General features: G+C 43.5%; 1 protein-coding gene across 1 annotated transcript in view; it reads right to left on the reverse strand.

Moving 5' to 3' along the window:
• Window positions 1–15978, reverse strand: part of LOC101848682 (canalicular multispecific organic anion transporter 2) — a gene marked incomplete in the record, with an annotated part of 41034 nt that overhangs the window by 16832 nt on the left and 8224 nt on the right. Inside the window, 10 exon segments of the mRNA XM_005105499.3 lie at window positions 1096–1263; window positions 2111–2287; window positions 3069–3195; window positions 4334–4403; window positions 5701–5929; window positions 6713–6850; window positions 8158–8346; window positions 12083–12214; window positions 13138–13318; window positions 15653–15705. Coding sequence (XP_005105556.2) covers window positions 1096–1263; window positions 2111–2287; window positions 3069–3195; window positions 4334–4403; window positions 5701–5929; window positions 6713–6850; window positions 8158–8346; window positions 12083–12214; window positions 13138–13318; window positions 15653–15705 — 1464 coding nt within the window.

Below are 15978 nucleotides of genomic sequence, written 5' to 3' on the forward strand. Positions count from 1 at the left end.
CACCTCCTTTGCCCCCCTCCTCTGGGCTCCTGGCTCTTCCTGAGGCCTTTCTACTGCTGCTTTTTGGCTCCTTCTTACTGCTGTCTTTCAGCCACACCCCTGATCTTCTGGTAGAAAAAATCTTCACCGATTCTTCTCGGACAAGGGCAAAAAAACCTCTGAGGTTCCGTGTGCAAGCTGCGCACGTTAAAGATCCCTTGGTGATCTAAAATCGATACGAGTAGGCTTCGGCCGCCTATGGAAAGTGCCATGAGAAGTTTCGTGGACAAGAATAAATTAATAAATGAGCTAACAAATTTTAACACGGACAGACGAAAGTGAACCAACTATAAGATACATCTGCGGGAAAAGACGATTGAGTTGTCCTAAAAAAAATCTAGAACATGAAACCCCTTTGCATGCCAATGACGGTATTTATTGCAGAAAAGGAATAAGTAATCCTTTTTAATGTAGATGCTTTTTTCGCCCCCATCAACACAATTCAGATCATTTACGAAGCGGGCAAAAGTGAGACAGACATGCAAAATAAATATTTATAATGCGTAGAAATACGGTTGTGAATATTATATTTACTAATGTAATTTTCAACAATCGAGTCTTTCGCAAGAACACTCCCCAGTGACCACTCATCTAAACCCCATGTCGTCACCGACACTTGTTTGGAATTTTCTTTGAGTAGGAACTCATTGACCACGGTAAAAACGGTTCTTCTTTCATTTTTGAATTTTTGACAATCTACAGAGTCTAAACATTCTCCTATGCAGCCTTCCTACCTCTACTTTTCGGCTCCTTCTTATTGCTGTCTTTCAGTCGCACCCCTGATCTTATGGTAGTTAAGGTTACGTGAGCAAGTTGCGCGTGATAAAGATCCCTTGGTGTTCCAAAATCGATAAGAGAAGGCTTCAGCCGCGAACCGGGCAAGATTCAAAATTTCTTACCAACTGAAAACGCTTAACGTGTCCCGCATGCTAATATGACCTTAAGGGAGAGAGACCTTACCAAAAAAAAGAGAAAAAAAAGTATATTATATATATAATATTCTACAAACTGAAGTTGCTCTCATCGAAAAACGAAATTTCAACAGAACAAACGAACCTTGTTTCTCAGCATCCCCTCGGGGCCGATGACGTTCTGGAAGATGTGTTTGCCCACATAACTGTCCACTGCACTCAGCGGGTCGTCCAGCAGGTAAGTGTCAGCCTGGCTGTACACCGCACGTGCCAGGGACACGCGCTGTTTCTGACCACCGGACAGTGTCACGCCCTGGAAAATGAAAATTGAAACGATGGCCAAAACTAGTGGGAAACTATCAGAGCTGCGCACTTTTGAGAAAAAAAACTATCAAAGCCGCAAGCTACTGAATGGGCAAAACATACGAAGGACAACTTTGTACTATGAAATAAAGGTTTCGATGAAGGTTACGACGACGACGACGACGACGACGACGACGACGATGACGATGATGATGATGATGATGATGATGATGATGATGATGATGATGATGATGATGCGGATGATGATGATGATGATGATGATGGTGATGATGATGATGATGATGATGATGATGAAAATATTTAACGAAATAAATTATTTCATCTATTCATTCAAAATAAAAAGAAAAGAAAAATACAACTTCCACTCCACTGCAAAACTAAAAAGATATTACAAGTACAATACGAACAAGCGCTTTACTTCACAGTACCGGTATCAAATCAAGCGCTGTAAGTTGTAAAGCATTTGTCGAGGATGATAGAGAGTCGCAGTTGACTCTGGTGAAAATTGAAGTAGTGGGGGGGGGGGACACCTAGATGAGTTTCTAATCTCTATCGAATAAAATTACGAAATTGCAACAAAAGACAACCTTTAGAGGAGATCTTGTAAGGTGCGCACATGAATAGTCTTTAAAAAACATCAACATTAAATTGTATCTGTTATTCACGTAAACGGGTTTTCGAAGAATACCCAATGGACGACAGAAATGCCGATTTCTCCAATTTCATTACTTTGACGAGCGCCTGCTTTCACAACGATGCCACTCAAATAATAATATAGTTGAAGAGAACCAAGACTAGATCAGGCAGTACGCTGAATTCAACATCACTTCACTCACTTTCTCTCCAAGCAGTGTGTCCTCGCCGTCCACCAACAGTTTGAGGTCATGAGTAAGGGCGCACGCTCGTATCGTCTGCTGGTACATATCTGGACTCACAGAAGACCCAAACAGTATATTTTCTTTGACAGTCGCTCGGAGGATCCATGCTTCTTGTGCTACATAGGCAGTGTGACCCTGAAATGCCCGATTAATTAATACTAATTCGGACTATGAAATAGAAAGCTTTTTTTTCAGGAAAAAAAACTCGACTACAAAATAATCACACAGAAACCGTTCATCGTATTTATGACCTGAGTGGGCAAGGGTAAATTAATGAATGAGCTAGAATATTTTTATGCGGACAGACCAAAGTGAAAAGCAATGGCTCATTTATTAATTTACCTATGCCCACAAAACTCCACGTGAGTCTCGAAAATTGCTCACCATAATGTTAATGTTCTTTTCTTCAATGCTCAGCGTCACAGAGTGAGCACAAAGAGCCCTCGTTCGTTTACGTAGGTGACGTCACTGCCGCAGGCTATATCACTAACCTATATTTTATAACCTCTTTGATTGGTATAGTGTCAAAACTTTACTCAAACTAAAGAGGTTATATTTAGTACTAGACTTCGTGGCAGTAGTGTCCCCCCTTCCCACGTAAACGAACGTGGACTGCGTGTGCCCACTCTGGGAGGCTGAACCTCATAGACAAGACATTCGCAATTCAACAGACGAGTGAGTACTTTCCGAGACTCACATGGAGGCGTCTGGGCGGTGAGGAAATTTACAAGCTTGCACTGAAATATATTATGGGGTCTGAGCTTGGCTTTGGACTGAGAAGGCCTAGGGTCTGAGCGATGTTATATAGGCCCTACGAGAGCTCGTGGGGAGCAGGATGGGGGGCTCAGATTGTTCATGTAAATGGAGGCGCAAGCGCCGTAAAACTTTACTAAAACAGACAAAACCTAGAGTTCACCTTCATCAAGACGTGGCCACTGAGTCTGTCAATCTCCCCGAGCAGGGCAGAGAGAAGAGAGGACTTCCCGGCTCCGACCGCCCCGACAATGGCGACCAGACCGCCCTCTGGTACAGACAGGTTCACGCTGGGGACACAGAGAGCATTGCACACGTTATTCCCCAAGTGTTTTTTCGTTTGTTTGCGAGGACTTGTTTGAATTCAAGGGTATTATACACGAACATATAAAGGCCTTGAACATCAAACTTTCCTCACTGGCAAAGCTAAAGGCAAACGAGCCAGAGGTAGACCCTAAAAACAACTTTTTATAGAGCCAAAACAGAAGAATGACGAGGAAGATCAATTTTTAGAGAGCATTCGGGCAAACAAATGAATGGGGTACCACGATCTCCGATGTCTGCCACAGATCTGGCACTTGATGTTGATATAGGAACAATATTAATGAAAGCTGGAAAGGTGGAGCTGATTGCCGGGGAAAAAAATATAATCAACAACCTGGTCTTATTCGGCTGGATGAACAGTTCGAATAGAAGCATTAAAACTGAGAAGGGTAGCACATTCTTATGTAGAACATTTATTTTCCGTCAAATCAAAACTTCATTTGCAAAGAATTACAGAAAATGCAATCAAATATCACTCTGTTCGTGACGCCTGCGTGCTCGTACCCTACCAACTTTACTCTTTCCCCTCTCTCTCTCTCTCTCTCTCTTTCTCTCTCTCTCTCTCTCTCTCTCTCTTTCTCTCTCTCTCTCTCTCTCTCTCTCTCTCTCTCTCTCTCTCTCTCTCTCTTTCTCTCTCTCTCTCTCACTCTCTCTCTCTGTCTCTTTTTCCCCTTTTATCAAAGTTAGGACCACAAAGGGATCTTTAACGTACGCAACTTGCACACGGCACCTCCGAGATTTTGTCGCCCTTATCTGAGAAGGCTAGGTATTATATCTAACCTACCCTAAGACCAGGGGTGTGGCTGAAAGACAGCAGTAAGAAGGAGCCAGGGAGCAGCAGTAAAAAAGCCGCAAAAAGAGTCAGGCGCCCATAGCAGGGGGCAAAAAAGGGGGGGGGGGTTGAAGAAAGCGGAGACGAAAATAGATTACAGGACATGGTTAGAGAGCAGGAAAGGAGGTAAAAGGAGACAATAATAAAGAAGTTGTTTCAACCGCTGTCAAGTTTCGAACCCGGGATCTATTTAATGAGAGGCGAACACCGTACCTTTAGATCACGAGAGCCGCGCGACAAAATACGTATAGATTCTACACATTTAGTCTTACTCTGTCAGAGTGGCTTGGGATCGTCCAGCCTCCCATGTGAAGGTCCCATCCTCAATAGCCGCGGCCGGACCTAGAAAAGACCAAGCACCGAATACCTTTTTATCATACAATAGTTCGATGTACACTGGATAATACCAAATACTGCAAGTTATTAGATGGTTATCGCCTTTTCGAAAATTCCATTTTCTATTTCAAAGGATATTCGACAAACAATATCACTGAAAAAAAATTAAAGAAACAGCAAACAACAACAACAACAACCCAAAACACGTGAACCCTATTCTATTTCGATGGAAAGCTGACAAACAATACAATTTTTAAAATATGTTGATAATAAAAGCTATGCAAAACAAAATCATTGAGAAACAAATAGGATTTGCAGCACTTACATTAAGCTTATCCTTATTATGCGTTATATAGAAATACTTTTTTGTAGTAATAGTTGCCTTCAAGGCCTTTAACAGCTATGATGAAAGAATTACCAAAACTAACTGCCGCTGTTGTGCCTTGATTTACTGCGATTTTATAAAAGTATTGATACACCTCCTCCCCCCGCCCCACCCCTCTCCCAATTTTTTAAATTATTGAAACAAGATAAAATCGTCTTTCAAGTATAAAATCCTGGCTCCTGGGTAGAGAGTTGAGAGAATTTCCCAGGCCGGACTCAACCAAAAATGGCGGTGCCTCACACAGAATGGAGCCCCTTGGTGTGCGTACTAAGCAAGGACTTCAGAATCCCAATTAAATAGACCCCCACCTCCCCTTTCTCTCTCTCTCTCTCTCTCTCTCTCTCTCTCTCTCTCCCCTCCTCTCTCTCTCTCTCTCTCTCTCTCTCTCACACTCTCTGTCTTTCTTTCTCTTTCTCCCTTCTCTCCCCTCCTCTCTCTCTCTCTTTCTCTCTTCTCCCCCCCCCCCTCTCTCTCTCTCTCTATCTCCAGGATTTGCGGTTCTCAGCAACCTCCATAACTATAACCTCCTTGGTACTATGTCAGATAAGTTTTGAATGAAGTACCTAACTTTACATGGCGTCGGTGGCATTGTGGTTAAGCTCTCAGACTCGCAACCGAAGGTCGTGGGTTTGAATCCCGTCAGGGGTCCGAATTTGTGTTCGTCACTTCACCCAGGTGGGAATGGGTACCCAGCTATAGATATTGAAAGATCTTGTCATTTTGTTAGTGTGTGAGCGCTTAATCAGTTGCTTGCACTGCATGCTTCCCGAGAAGCGGAGGTTGTTTCTGAGTGTTCTATGGTCTGCTGGGGTAAAAATAATAATAGTGTGTAAAGCGCATAGAGCATGCTGTCGAGCGGGAATACGCGCTGTACAAATGCTATCAACTTAGTGATCATGATTACATTCACCCTTGTACCTTCGTCTGACAGTTCTTTATGCACTACATACTCCTCAGCGTCTGCCTTGGTGAGGAAGTCTTGCAGCTTGCGGTAGGCGATCTTTCCCTCTGTGACGGACGGCAGGGTGAACACTAGATCGTTGAGGGGGCGGTTTAGCTTTTGGAAGAGCGAGATGGCCACAAAGGCAGTGGACGGCTGGAGCTGCCCGTTCATGTAGATAAACAGGGCAAAACTACACACACGCACCTGCAATGCAAATAATAATCAGGGTAAGACGTGACGTTCCGGCACTTGCGTGATGCAGTCCATTAAACTAAACCATCCGGTGATTCACATAAGGGCAGTTTCGTTTATTCCACCCCAGACCACCCCAAACCATGGCAGTCTGGAGGCCTCTGTTCTTCCTTGACAGATGTTTACGTCCAAAATCTAACTAACACAGTCCATGTCCAAAGAAAAAGGTTTCGTGTCAATAGCTCTTAAACGAAACAAAAATTACACTAATGAGGACATGTAATGTTAAGTCCAGGTTTGGATGTGACTTCTCTGTTTGAAAATATCATCAGAAGATGCTGTTCATTGCAGAGTCAATAATATTCTCTTTTCATTTGATATTCAGTACATGTCCGTACCATCAGTGTTAATGGACCTCAATACACATACAAGCACTATAACGTTTCTTTGATTTCGCACAATTTTGAAAAGCCTGACTTTTTAAGGTCAGTTTTGAGTGACCATATTTTTAATGTCTTTTAACATGAAATATTAAAGATGATGCAGAATTTGTTTTGCTTTAAATTAGTGTATTGCATGGGTAGGTAGTGCAGGGCTTCAAAACGATAATTGGGTGATTACATTTTAAAGTTCTTTTTTACGCCACTGTATGCTATTCCATGCTGTTCAGGTCAAAAATACTAAAAAGGATCAACTAGCTCAAACATTTAATTCTGAATTGTAGGTACGGACTGGAGTATGAGGATAAACTTCTTCTAGAGTGCTACAATGCATGTTATACAACGAGTAAGTTACCAGAAAAGGTACAGCGCGGCTGATCACTGTCAGGCCGCTTTCCGTTATAGCAATCTTGCTCTTCAGTGCCATTTCAGAGTTCCAAATGTCCTTGATTTTTTTGATAAATGGTTCTTCCCATGCATACAGTTTGATAGCCTGGAGATAGATTTGTAAAAAGAAAACAGCTAATAAAGCCGGCCAATATTTAAAATAATATGCTTATAATGAAACATAACCATTTTCATCAACACATACACTCTCGTTTGCTTTTGGCAAAAAGTGAAATTAAAAATTCAAGGAGCAAAAAAATGTTTGTGAGGGAGGCATTGTGGTGAAATCAGGCGCTGTTCAAAATAATGATATTGAAGAAAACGGCATTTCTTTTCCCATTTGGCTTTTTTTTTGGGGGGGGGGGGTGCTCAACACATTGTAGGCTACGTTCAGTTAAAAACACATTACTGGGCGGCCTTTACTGGGAAAAACTGTGATGAAAGGCACAAAAATGGAAATTTACAGTTTCCTAGGACTCTCAAGTTTGGAAGTCGCCAAACTTTGGCGGCCATTGTCTCTCTAATGTTACTTCGGAAACCAAGTGACCCCCGCCTGCTTCAATCCAAAATAATTCAACGGCCATTGAAGATAGATATATCAGTTTTTCATCGAAAGCAGGACAAGTAAACAAGCTTTAAGATGACGCCAGTAACCCCATGTACCCAAAAACTGACGAGAGCCTGATTCTACCTCGTCATGACACATTTTAATGTTATTCTAAACGTGTAAACTTCACATTCCTGATTTAGAACGGGTGCCTGGAAAGACCTTATGAATGGCAATATAATATTCAAAGTATTATTGTTCAAATATATTCGTACTAAATAAGGGTATTATAACCAATGTTTCAGTACTTTACTTATAAGAACAAACTATATGTGCGCCTCAGAGAGATATACTTTTCTTAAATAAAGTATGGCCAACTTGATTTTTTAAACGTATGTATGTAAACATAAATGCATAAACATGTGCACATAAATGAGAATATGTAAGCGTAAATCACAAAGACAGACAGAAGAAGTCCCCCTTTGCTTTGGACCGAATAATCGTCTCTATGGTAGGCACTTAACGACTTTTCTTCAACACATTATTGGTACTGAAAAGTCGAGACTTCCGACTGATAGTAGTGATAGGGCGTCTCCAACATCTACGTTCAGGAATGTCTCGTAATAATAAATAGTGAATAATAATAATAATAAACACTTTATTGATCACGGGTGGGAAATGTTGTTTACGACAGCAAAAATACACGAATAAATTTTATACAAAATTAAGCGCACAAAATACAAACCAAGAATACCAAAACGCAAATATTACACCAATGCAGAGCAACAATATGGGGATGTGACCAACGCTCAACAACCACTTCTCAACACAGCAGTGCACTCACAATCTTAGCTACAAAGTAGTACCTTGATGCCGTTAAGTAGTTCAGTGAGTGCTTTAGTTCTTTTGTCCCTCAACTCCGTTCTCTGGCCATGTATCTTTAGGAGGCGGGCTGCTACCCATGAGTTGACAGGTAAGAGTAGCAGCATGATTGTCAGTCCGGCAAACGCTCCGACACCCAGCCGGAAGTACAGGAGGTAAAGGCTCAGCATCACCTGCCATGAGAGGTTGTAGGACGTGATGTCTGTGTTTCAAGTCATTGCAATAGTTTTATGCACCCCATCGGTATTATGTATATATATATAGTGGGGGGGGGGCCTCTCGTGGTCTAGAGGTTACAGTGTTCGGCTCTCATTCTATAGGACCCGGGTTCAGAAACCTGACAGCGACGGAAAATTTCATCTCTAAAATCATCTCCTTTCACTTCCCTTCCTGCTCCCTAACCATGTTTTGTCCTCTGCTTTCGTCTCCACTTTAAGCACACACCCCTCCCCTCTTTTGCCCCCTCCTCTGGGCTCCTGACTTTTTCTGCAGCCTTTCTACTGCTACCCCTTGGCTCCTTCTGGCTGCTGCCTTCAGACACACCCATGGTCTAAGAGTGTGTAAGATCTAACACCTTGCCATCTCGGATAAGGGCAAAAAAACTCAGAGGATCCATGTGCAATTTTAAGTTGTGCGAGCACAGTAAAGATTCACTGGAGGTACGAAATCAATAAGAGTAGGCTTCGGTCGCTACCTGGGCAAAATTCCAAATGACTTCCTACTAATACCTAAAATGTTGAATGTGTCCCGCGCGCTCATTTGACCTTACGCAGTTGCATGGGCCGGAAAACACTTAACTAGAATAACTAAACCCATTGTTACAATCGAAATCATTTTGAGGTCCGGCTGCTCCCATCGTTATAATTCAAATCAGTTAAGGGTCCGGCTGCTCCCATCGTTATAATTCAAATCAGTTAAGGGTCCGGCTGCTCCCATCGTTATAATTCAAATCAGTTAAGGGTCCGGCTGCTCCCATCGTTATAATTCAAATCAGTTAAGGGTCCGGCTGCTCCCACCGTTCTTTCAAGGCTATAATGTAACAAGGTTAAGTGACACACAGCACCACATTTGAAGGATATGATGGCAGCTTCTACACTCAGAAATCGAACTCGTTTACCATAAACGACGATGGCTAAGATGTGAACTCAGGTTAAAAACAGTTCACACTACGTCGTTCATCTGCTACAGGCAAGAGATAGGAGTGGAGAGAGAGAGGACAACTACAAAAAGTGAGAAAGAAAAGCAGAGAGAAGAGGTAGGCCCACAAGCGTCTGTGGTGTAGAGATTAGACCCAGAGCCCATAGGCACGATTGGTTCGGTTCGGTTAGCTAACCAGACTGAGGAAGCAAAGCGGCCATCGTAGCACAAACCGATCACTCAACTCGTCGAAAAAAAACCCAAACGCGTTTGTTTTCACGCGATGCGTCGGACGATCGGTTGGTGATCGGTTTGTCGATCCCCCAATGGGCACTCAGTTTTACGCGCTTCGCTGTCGCGCCTAGGAAACTCGAAAAATAGCTGATGTCCCACAAGTCTGGAAAGACGCCATCATTGTCCCCCTCCTCAAGACCTCCAAACCAGCATCGGAACTAACGTCGTTTAGACCGATAAGCCTCACATCCTGTGTCATCAAAGTTATGGAGAGAATGGTATCTGAACGACTGTACGACATGGCCGAGCGGAACGGCTGGTTCTCCGAACTGCAGGCTGGTTTCAGGAAGGGGAGATGTGTGGAAGACCAAATTCTGAGAATTACGCAGATTTCCGATGGCTTCCAAAAGAAGGAGAAATCGCTACTCGTCCTCCTCGATTTTTCAAAGGCATACGACACGGTCTGGCGAGAACACCTACTCCTCACCCTCCTGGACAGAGGTATCCCAGATACATACGTTTTACGGCTGAATGACTTCCTTCAAAATCGTCAAGCCAGAGTCCGATTCAATGGAATACTGAGTAATAGCAGGAAAATGAACAAAGGTCTCCCACAAGGTTCGGTCCTGGCACCCATCCTCTTCCTTTTTTATATGGACGAACTGGCGAAACTACTTCCGGACGATCTCACAATTTCACTCTACGCTGACGACGTCTCCATCCTCGCTTCATCACGCACGACACGAGACGCCGAAAGCCTGGCACAAAGAGCGGTGGACATCGTTGCTGACTGGAGCAGGCGATGGAAACTCACGCTAAACGGCTCAAAGAGCGAGACAACATTCTTCACGCTCGCAACATCTGACTCGGAATGGAAGCCGTGCATCACGATTAATAATTCGTCAATTAGGTATGAGCCCTACGCAAGACTCCTGAGAGTCACACTCGACCGCAGGCTCACGTTCAGGAAACAGGTTGAGACAGTAATAGCTAAGGCCACACAGAAGATGAGGATGCTCGGCGCTGTAGCGCACTCAAGATGGGGATGGAGGAAAGACGACCTACGCAAGGTCTACCTCACTCATATACAAAGTGTTCTCAACTTTGCGAGCAGCAGCTGGCAACCGTGGCTGAGCAAAACTCTGATAAATAATCTGGAGGTGATTCAAAACAGATGTCTGCGAGTGATTACCACCCAAGCCCAGTCCTCACCGATCGAGGCACTTCGAGCTGAAACGGGGGTCCCAAGCATTCAGTCCACCATAAATGCTAACTGTCTCCGATCAAGAGAGAAGGCCCTCCGACTGAACAACGACCACCCTCGACGAATTGCGGCAACGGAACAAGTGCACAGACGCCTAAAAGGACGCAGGGATTTCCGAAAAGGGCCGAAGACGTCAGCAAAAAGAGCCCACATCTGTTCGACTGCGAGAGGAGGCCCATCACTTACTTCGAAACCAGGCCCTGGGAACGTGGAATCAACCCCGACATCACTTTCCCCCACCTGTACGGCATAAGCAGAAGGAGTGACTCCAGTGGGAAGATTCAAAGCGCTGCTGTTCGTCGAGCACGAGAGCTTGGCGCACAGTACAATATCTACACTGACGGCTCGGCTAGGGCAGGAACAACGGACGGCGGCGCTGGAGTCGTCATCACAACGTTGTCGAGACATTGAGGGAGAAAGGTGCCATATTTACGTGCTCTTTCGAGGAAGAAAGGAGAGCCTTGGAAATGGCCATTGACTGGATTGACAAAGAGTGCGATGCATCCAACTCGGTCGCTATCTTCACCGACAGTCAATCACTATGCATGGCACTAGTGGGAACATCACCATCCTTCGACCAATTGCGACTACGCATAAATAATGCAATACCTCAACCCACGATTCAGTGGATCCCTGGTCACCGCGATTTCCTCGGCAATGATCTCGCTGACAGTAATGCCAAACTGGCAACAGCGCTGCCGGGTCCAGGCCGCCAAATTACTTATGACAGTGCGTGCGCCCAGATAAAACTAATTACAAAAGACCCCCTATATGCCACACGCGGACGAAGGAAGTATACAGGGCATTTTCTTTAAAACGAGAGGCTCTTATTATGTCCCGCAGTGACCAGTCATTACTGGCAAAAATCAGGACCGGTCATTTCTCTGGGCTTCGGGCCTACAAAAATAGAATAGACAAAACATCGGACCCAATATGTCCATTGCGCAGCGAGGAGCCCCAAGATTTGGAGCACTGGCTGCAGAGATGCCCTGCCACGGAGGCCCGGCGGTGGCATCTCTTCGGGGAGGATTCAGGGACGTTGGACTGCCTCATACGCTACCCAACGGAGGTGGTGGCCCTGGCGAAGAGCACACTCTTCGGGGCTCCGAACATTTCGAACGGATAGGCTACCACACACACACACAACAACAATAATAATATAATGATAATAATGATAATAATAATAATAACAACAACAACAACAGCAGCAACAACAACAGCAATAAATGTATAACCAAAGTACGGCCATAGAACGGAACTAGCAGACCTCATACCTTTAGGGGTATTATCGCGATGGAGAAAAAGTTGTGTCCTGAGCGAAGGAATTTGTGGGAGTGGCTCTCCATCAGGTTGATCAGGTCTCCCGTGCCTGTGGACCCTTTGCCTGTCTGCTTTATGGACAATGTCTGGATGTGACAAAAAGGGCGGGATTTAGGGGGGGGGCGGTAATGGGGAGAGGGGAGGGTATTGGTTGGGTTGGGTACAGAGAGAGTGAGAGTGAAAATATTTTTTGAATGAAAACAATAGTGGAATACAGGGTTTAATTATTATAATTGTCTCTTCCGTCTTTCTTTTTTTTCTTCGTTTTCTCGTAAGCCTAGACCACGAAAGTTCCACATTTAATAGTTGCCATTTGCGCGCGAGCAGGGCGAAGTAAACTCCACCCATTCAGAGCATACTTGTCCTAGTAGGCATATCCTTGTCTCAAATCCCCGTAAAGTCACATTATGTTCGCTGTATGTAACGTCAGGCGCAAAAAGGTTTTTCTTTTAATTTAAGCATGTATGTGTGTATGTGGGAAGGGTGGGGGGGGGGGTTCCAAATGGACTTTTATAGCGCCCTCGTGAGCACAATGTACATCATTTAGGAGATGGGCTTCTGACCCTCCCTGTCTGGGCCTTCCCTCGCTGAGAGGTATACATCATTCCAGCAGAACGACCGAGATTCTCGGTTAAAAACTTCTCTCCGCTCAGAATCGAAGTTGAGTCTTCTCCGTGCAAAAGCGAAGCACTTTACCGCTTGCTACACCACAGACACCGTTGGTTCAAATCGTGCCCTTTTTGCACACCCAGAGCGTCAAATGTACAACAACAAACTAAAAAAAAGATATCAGACACACATCAAGCTGTGGGTGGTTGGCGGGTGCTCTGGTGTGGTTGGCTCCTTCTTTCCTATCAAAGATCTATTTTCCTTATCCCCCCCCCCCTTCTTTTTTGTGTTTGTTACTCTCTTGTAACACCTCTAATCTTGTGGCGCTCACATGACCTTATGCATTTGCGAGCGCCGTAAAATCTCTACTAAAACTAACAACTAAAACACATCAAGCTACCTTCTTTAACAACGCCATGTGCATTGCTGAAGTGGCGGAATCCATCATTCGGTTGCGCCCTAGGTTGAGCCAACTCTGAAGACCTGTCTCCATCACCGAGTGAAGCAACAGAGCCGCCACTAGCATGTACCCTCGCCACTCAGACTCCTCACTGCGGTTCTGGACGTGTTTTATGTGAGCCCTACATTGGAGACCCAGAAGATAATATGTACAGATGAATTAAACGTATACAGTCAGTCAGCAAAATGTCAACGAGTAGTTGGAGAGTACCACTAGTACGTCCTGCCGCTTTACTTTCCTCCTGATGTTTCTTTCTGTCTGTCTTACCTTTTTCCCCAGCACTAAATCTGTCATCACGCAGTGGAATCAGACGCTGGTCAATTTCTGGGCATGGGGAGTTATTCGTATTGTTTTAAAGCTTGTTTGTTTGTCTTGCTTTTGATGAAAAAATACCCTTTTATCTCGTGTACAAGTCAAGATATTTGTGATTGAAGGAGCTAGGGGTCGCCTGGTTTCTGAGATAAAATTAACGAGAGAATTGTCCCCAAAGTTTGGTTGTTTCCATAGCTTGAGAATCGGTGGAAACTGAAAGTTTACATTTTTTGTGCCTTCACTCAGTGTTTTTCGGTAAATACACACAGTCATGCGTTCTTACCTGGACGTAAAAGATATTGAGACAAAAACAAAAATTCAATTTAAAAAATGCCACACTAGCGGAAATGACAATCTCTTCAATTTTAATAAATTTCATTATTTGTACGAATGCCTGATTTCACCACGCTATCTCACAAATGCCATTATTGTGTCAATGTGCTTCTCCTTACTTAAATAAAACAAACAAACCAGATTATAAGTATGATGAAGCAGACCAAACTGGAACATAATATCTTCCTTCCATTATGGCAGGACACGCAGATCCCAAAGATATAAAACATGGCCAACCCCATGACCACTACGGCAGAAGCTGTGTAGGCCAACAGAGGAAATAAGCAAGACTGTGCAGATACTGCACTGCCGTAGCGGTACAAAATTCTACCTGATATTTTTGGCCATTCTGAGTTACTAAGACCAAGAGGTCAGAAACATTTAATGTTCTATCTGCATTATCAATATTGTAAGGTTTTTCGGAGTCGTTATCAAGATATTCCAAGAATTGTATTCGAAAAAGCTTGACATATGTTGTGAAAATGTGAGGCAGCGTGGTGAAATCAGAAATCTGCATTTTTTGGGCCGATTGACAATAATTTTCTAATTGTCTTATTTTGGCTCAGCACCCTTGAGGTCCATTTAAAAACCATTTCTATGTGAATGTTACTGTAACATGTTGATTTAGGCCACACACAAAAAGTAAGTTTCCAGTCTCTAAGGACTCTAAAGCTTTGGAAGCCGCCGGCCATATTCTTGCTAATTTTACCCCTGAAACTAGGCGACCCCCACCTCTTTCAATCGCAAATATCTCGACTTCTATTCATTATAGATGAGTATTTTTTTCACAAAAAGCAAGACAAATGAACATGCTTTTAAATTATACCAAAATTCCACATGCCCAGAAATGGACGAGCGCCTGATTCCACCGCGTCGTAACACAAATGTTAAAGACGAATTTCTCAAAACATGGGACTGAGCACACAGAACTTTGTAATTTTAGGGTAGCGACTGGTCTTCAAGTGCGATGAAATCAAGAGGATGACAGAATTGCTTGGAGTTCTTAGTAAATCCAGGTTCTAATCTACGAGAGGACATTTCAGAACTTGAGTTGTTCGACGACATATATCATATCATGATTCCATAGCAGCTTGGCTCGGTCGTACCCCAGAAAAGCATAAATAAGGAGGTTTATTCCATAAAACGACATTACAATGATGAAAGTGTTCTTTCTTCCTCCTAACCTCCCTTTATAGATGAACGTTTTCCCAAAGTTTCCATTTAGTAACATCCAACATCCTTTGAATTAGTGAAGGAGGAGTCAGCATTATTGATACTGAATGATGTCGCCCTTGCATGGATTCGTGAAGACGTCTCATAGAAAAAATATTAAAGTCACACGTGTTTGACATCCACATACATATAAAATAAACACACCGTGTGCATATGATCACAAACCGAGACAAACACACACATACACAGGTGTGCTCACATGCGTGCACGCACACACACACACACACACACACACACACACACACACACACACACACAAACACACACACATCACACTCATGCCACAAACACACACAAACAAATAGAAACGCATAAACAGACATGCATCCGTCCAAAGACATTGCATGAACACAGAAACTCACACACACACACACACACACACACACACACACACACACACACACACACACACACACACACACACACACACACATACGCACATACAGAGAGGGCACATATACCCACACAAATACATGCACGCGTACACATAGATACTCACAAGCAAACACACAAACATACACGCACATCAATACATGCTCACACACCTACTTAAACGAACAAGAGATTCACAACTTACTCTGTAAGTAACGGATGTAGAAAAGTACTTAGGTCCAGGCCAAGGATGAGAACCTGGGGAGAAACACAGGAACCTGGAGTGTACTGGAATGTCAACTGTTGTGGGGTTTTTTAAATATTATTTTTGTTTATTTTGTTTTGTTTTGGGAGTTTGGTTGCTTGTTAGCTTTTTGGGTTTGTTTGTTTGTTTTGTTGTTCTTTGCCGTGGTAACGGTTTTATTTGCAAATGCAACGATAATAATATCAACACGAAGAATGGGCAAAAAGAGGAGGAAATAAAAAAAAAATAATTTAAAAAATATACATGTATACAAATATGCATATTTG

Source organism: Aplysia californica, unplaced genomic scaffold (assembly GCF_000002075.1).
Source record: "Aplysia californica isolate F4 #8 unplaced genomic scaffold, AplCal3.0 scaffold00473, whole genome shotgun sequence".
Taxonomy (NCBI): Eukaryota; Metazoa; Mollusca; class Gastropoda; order Aplysiida; family Aplysiidae; genus Aplysia; species Aplysia californica.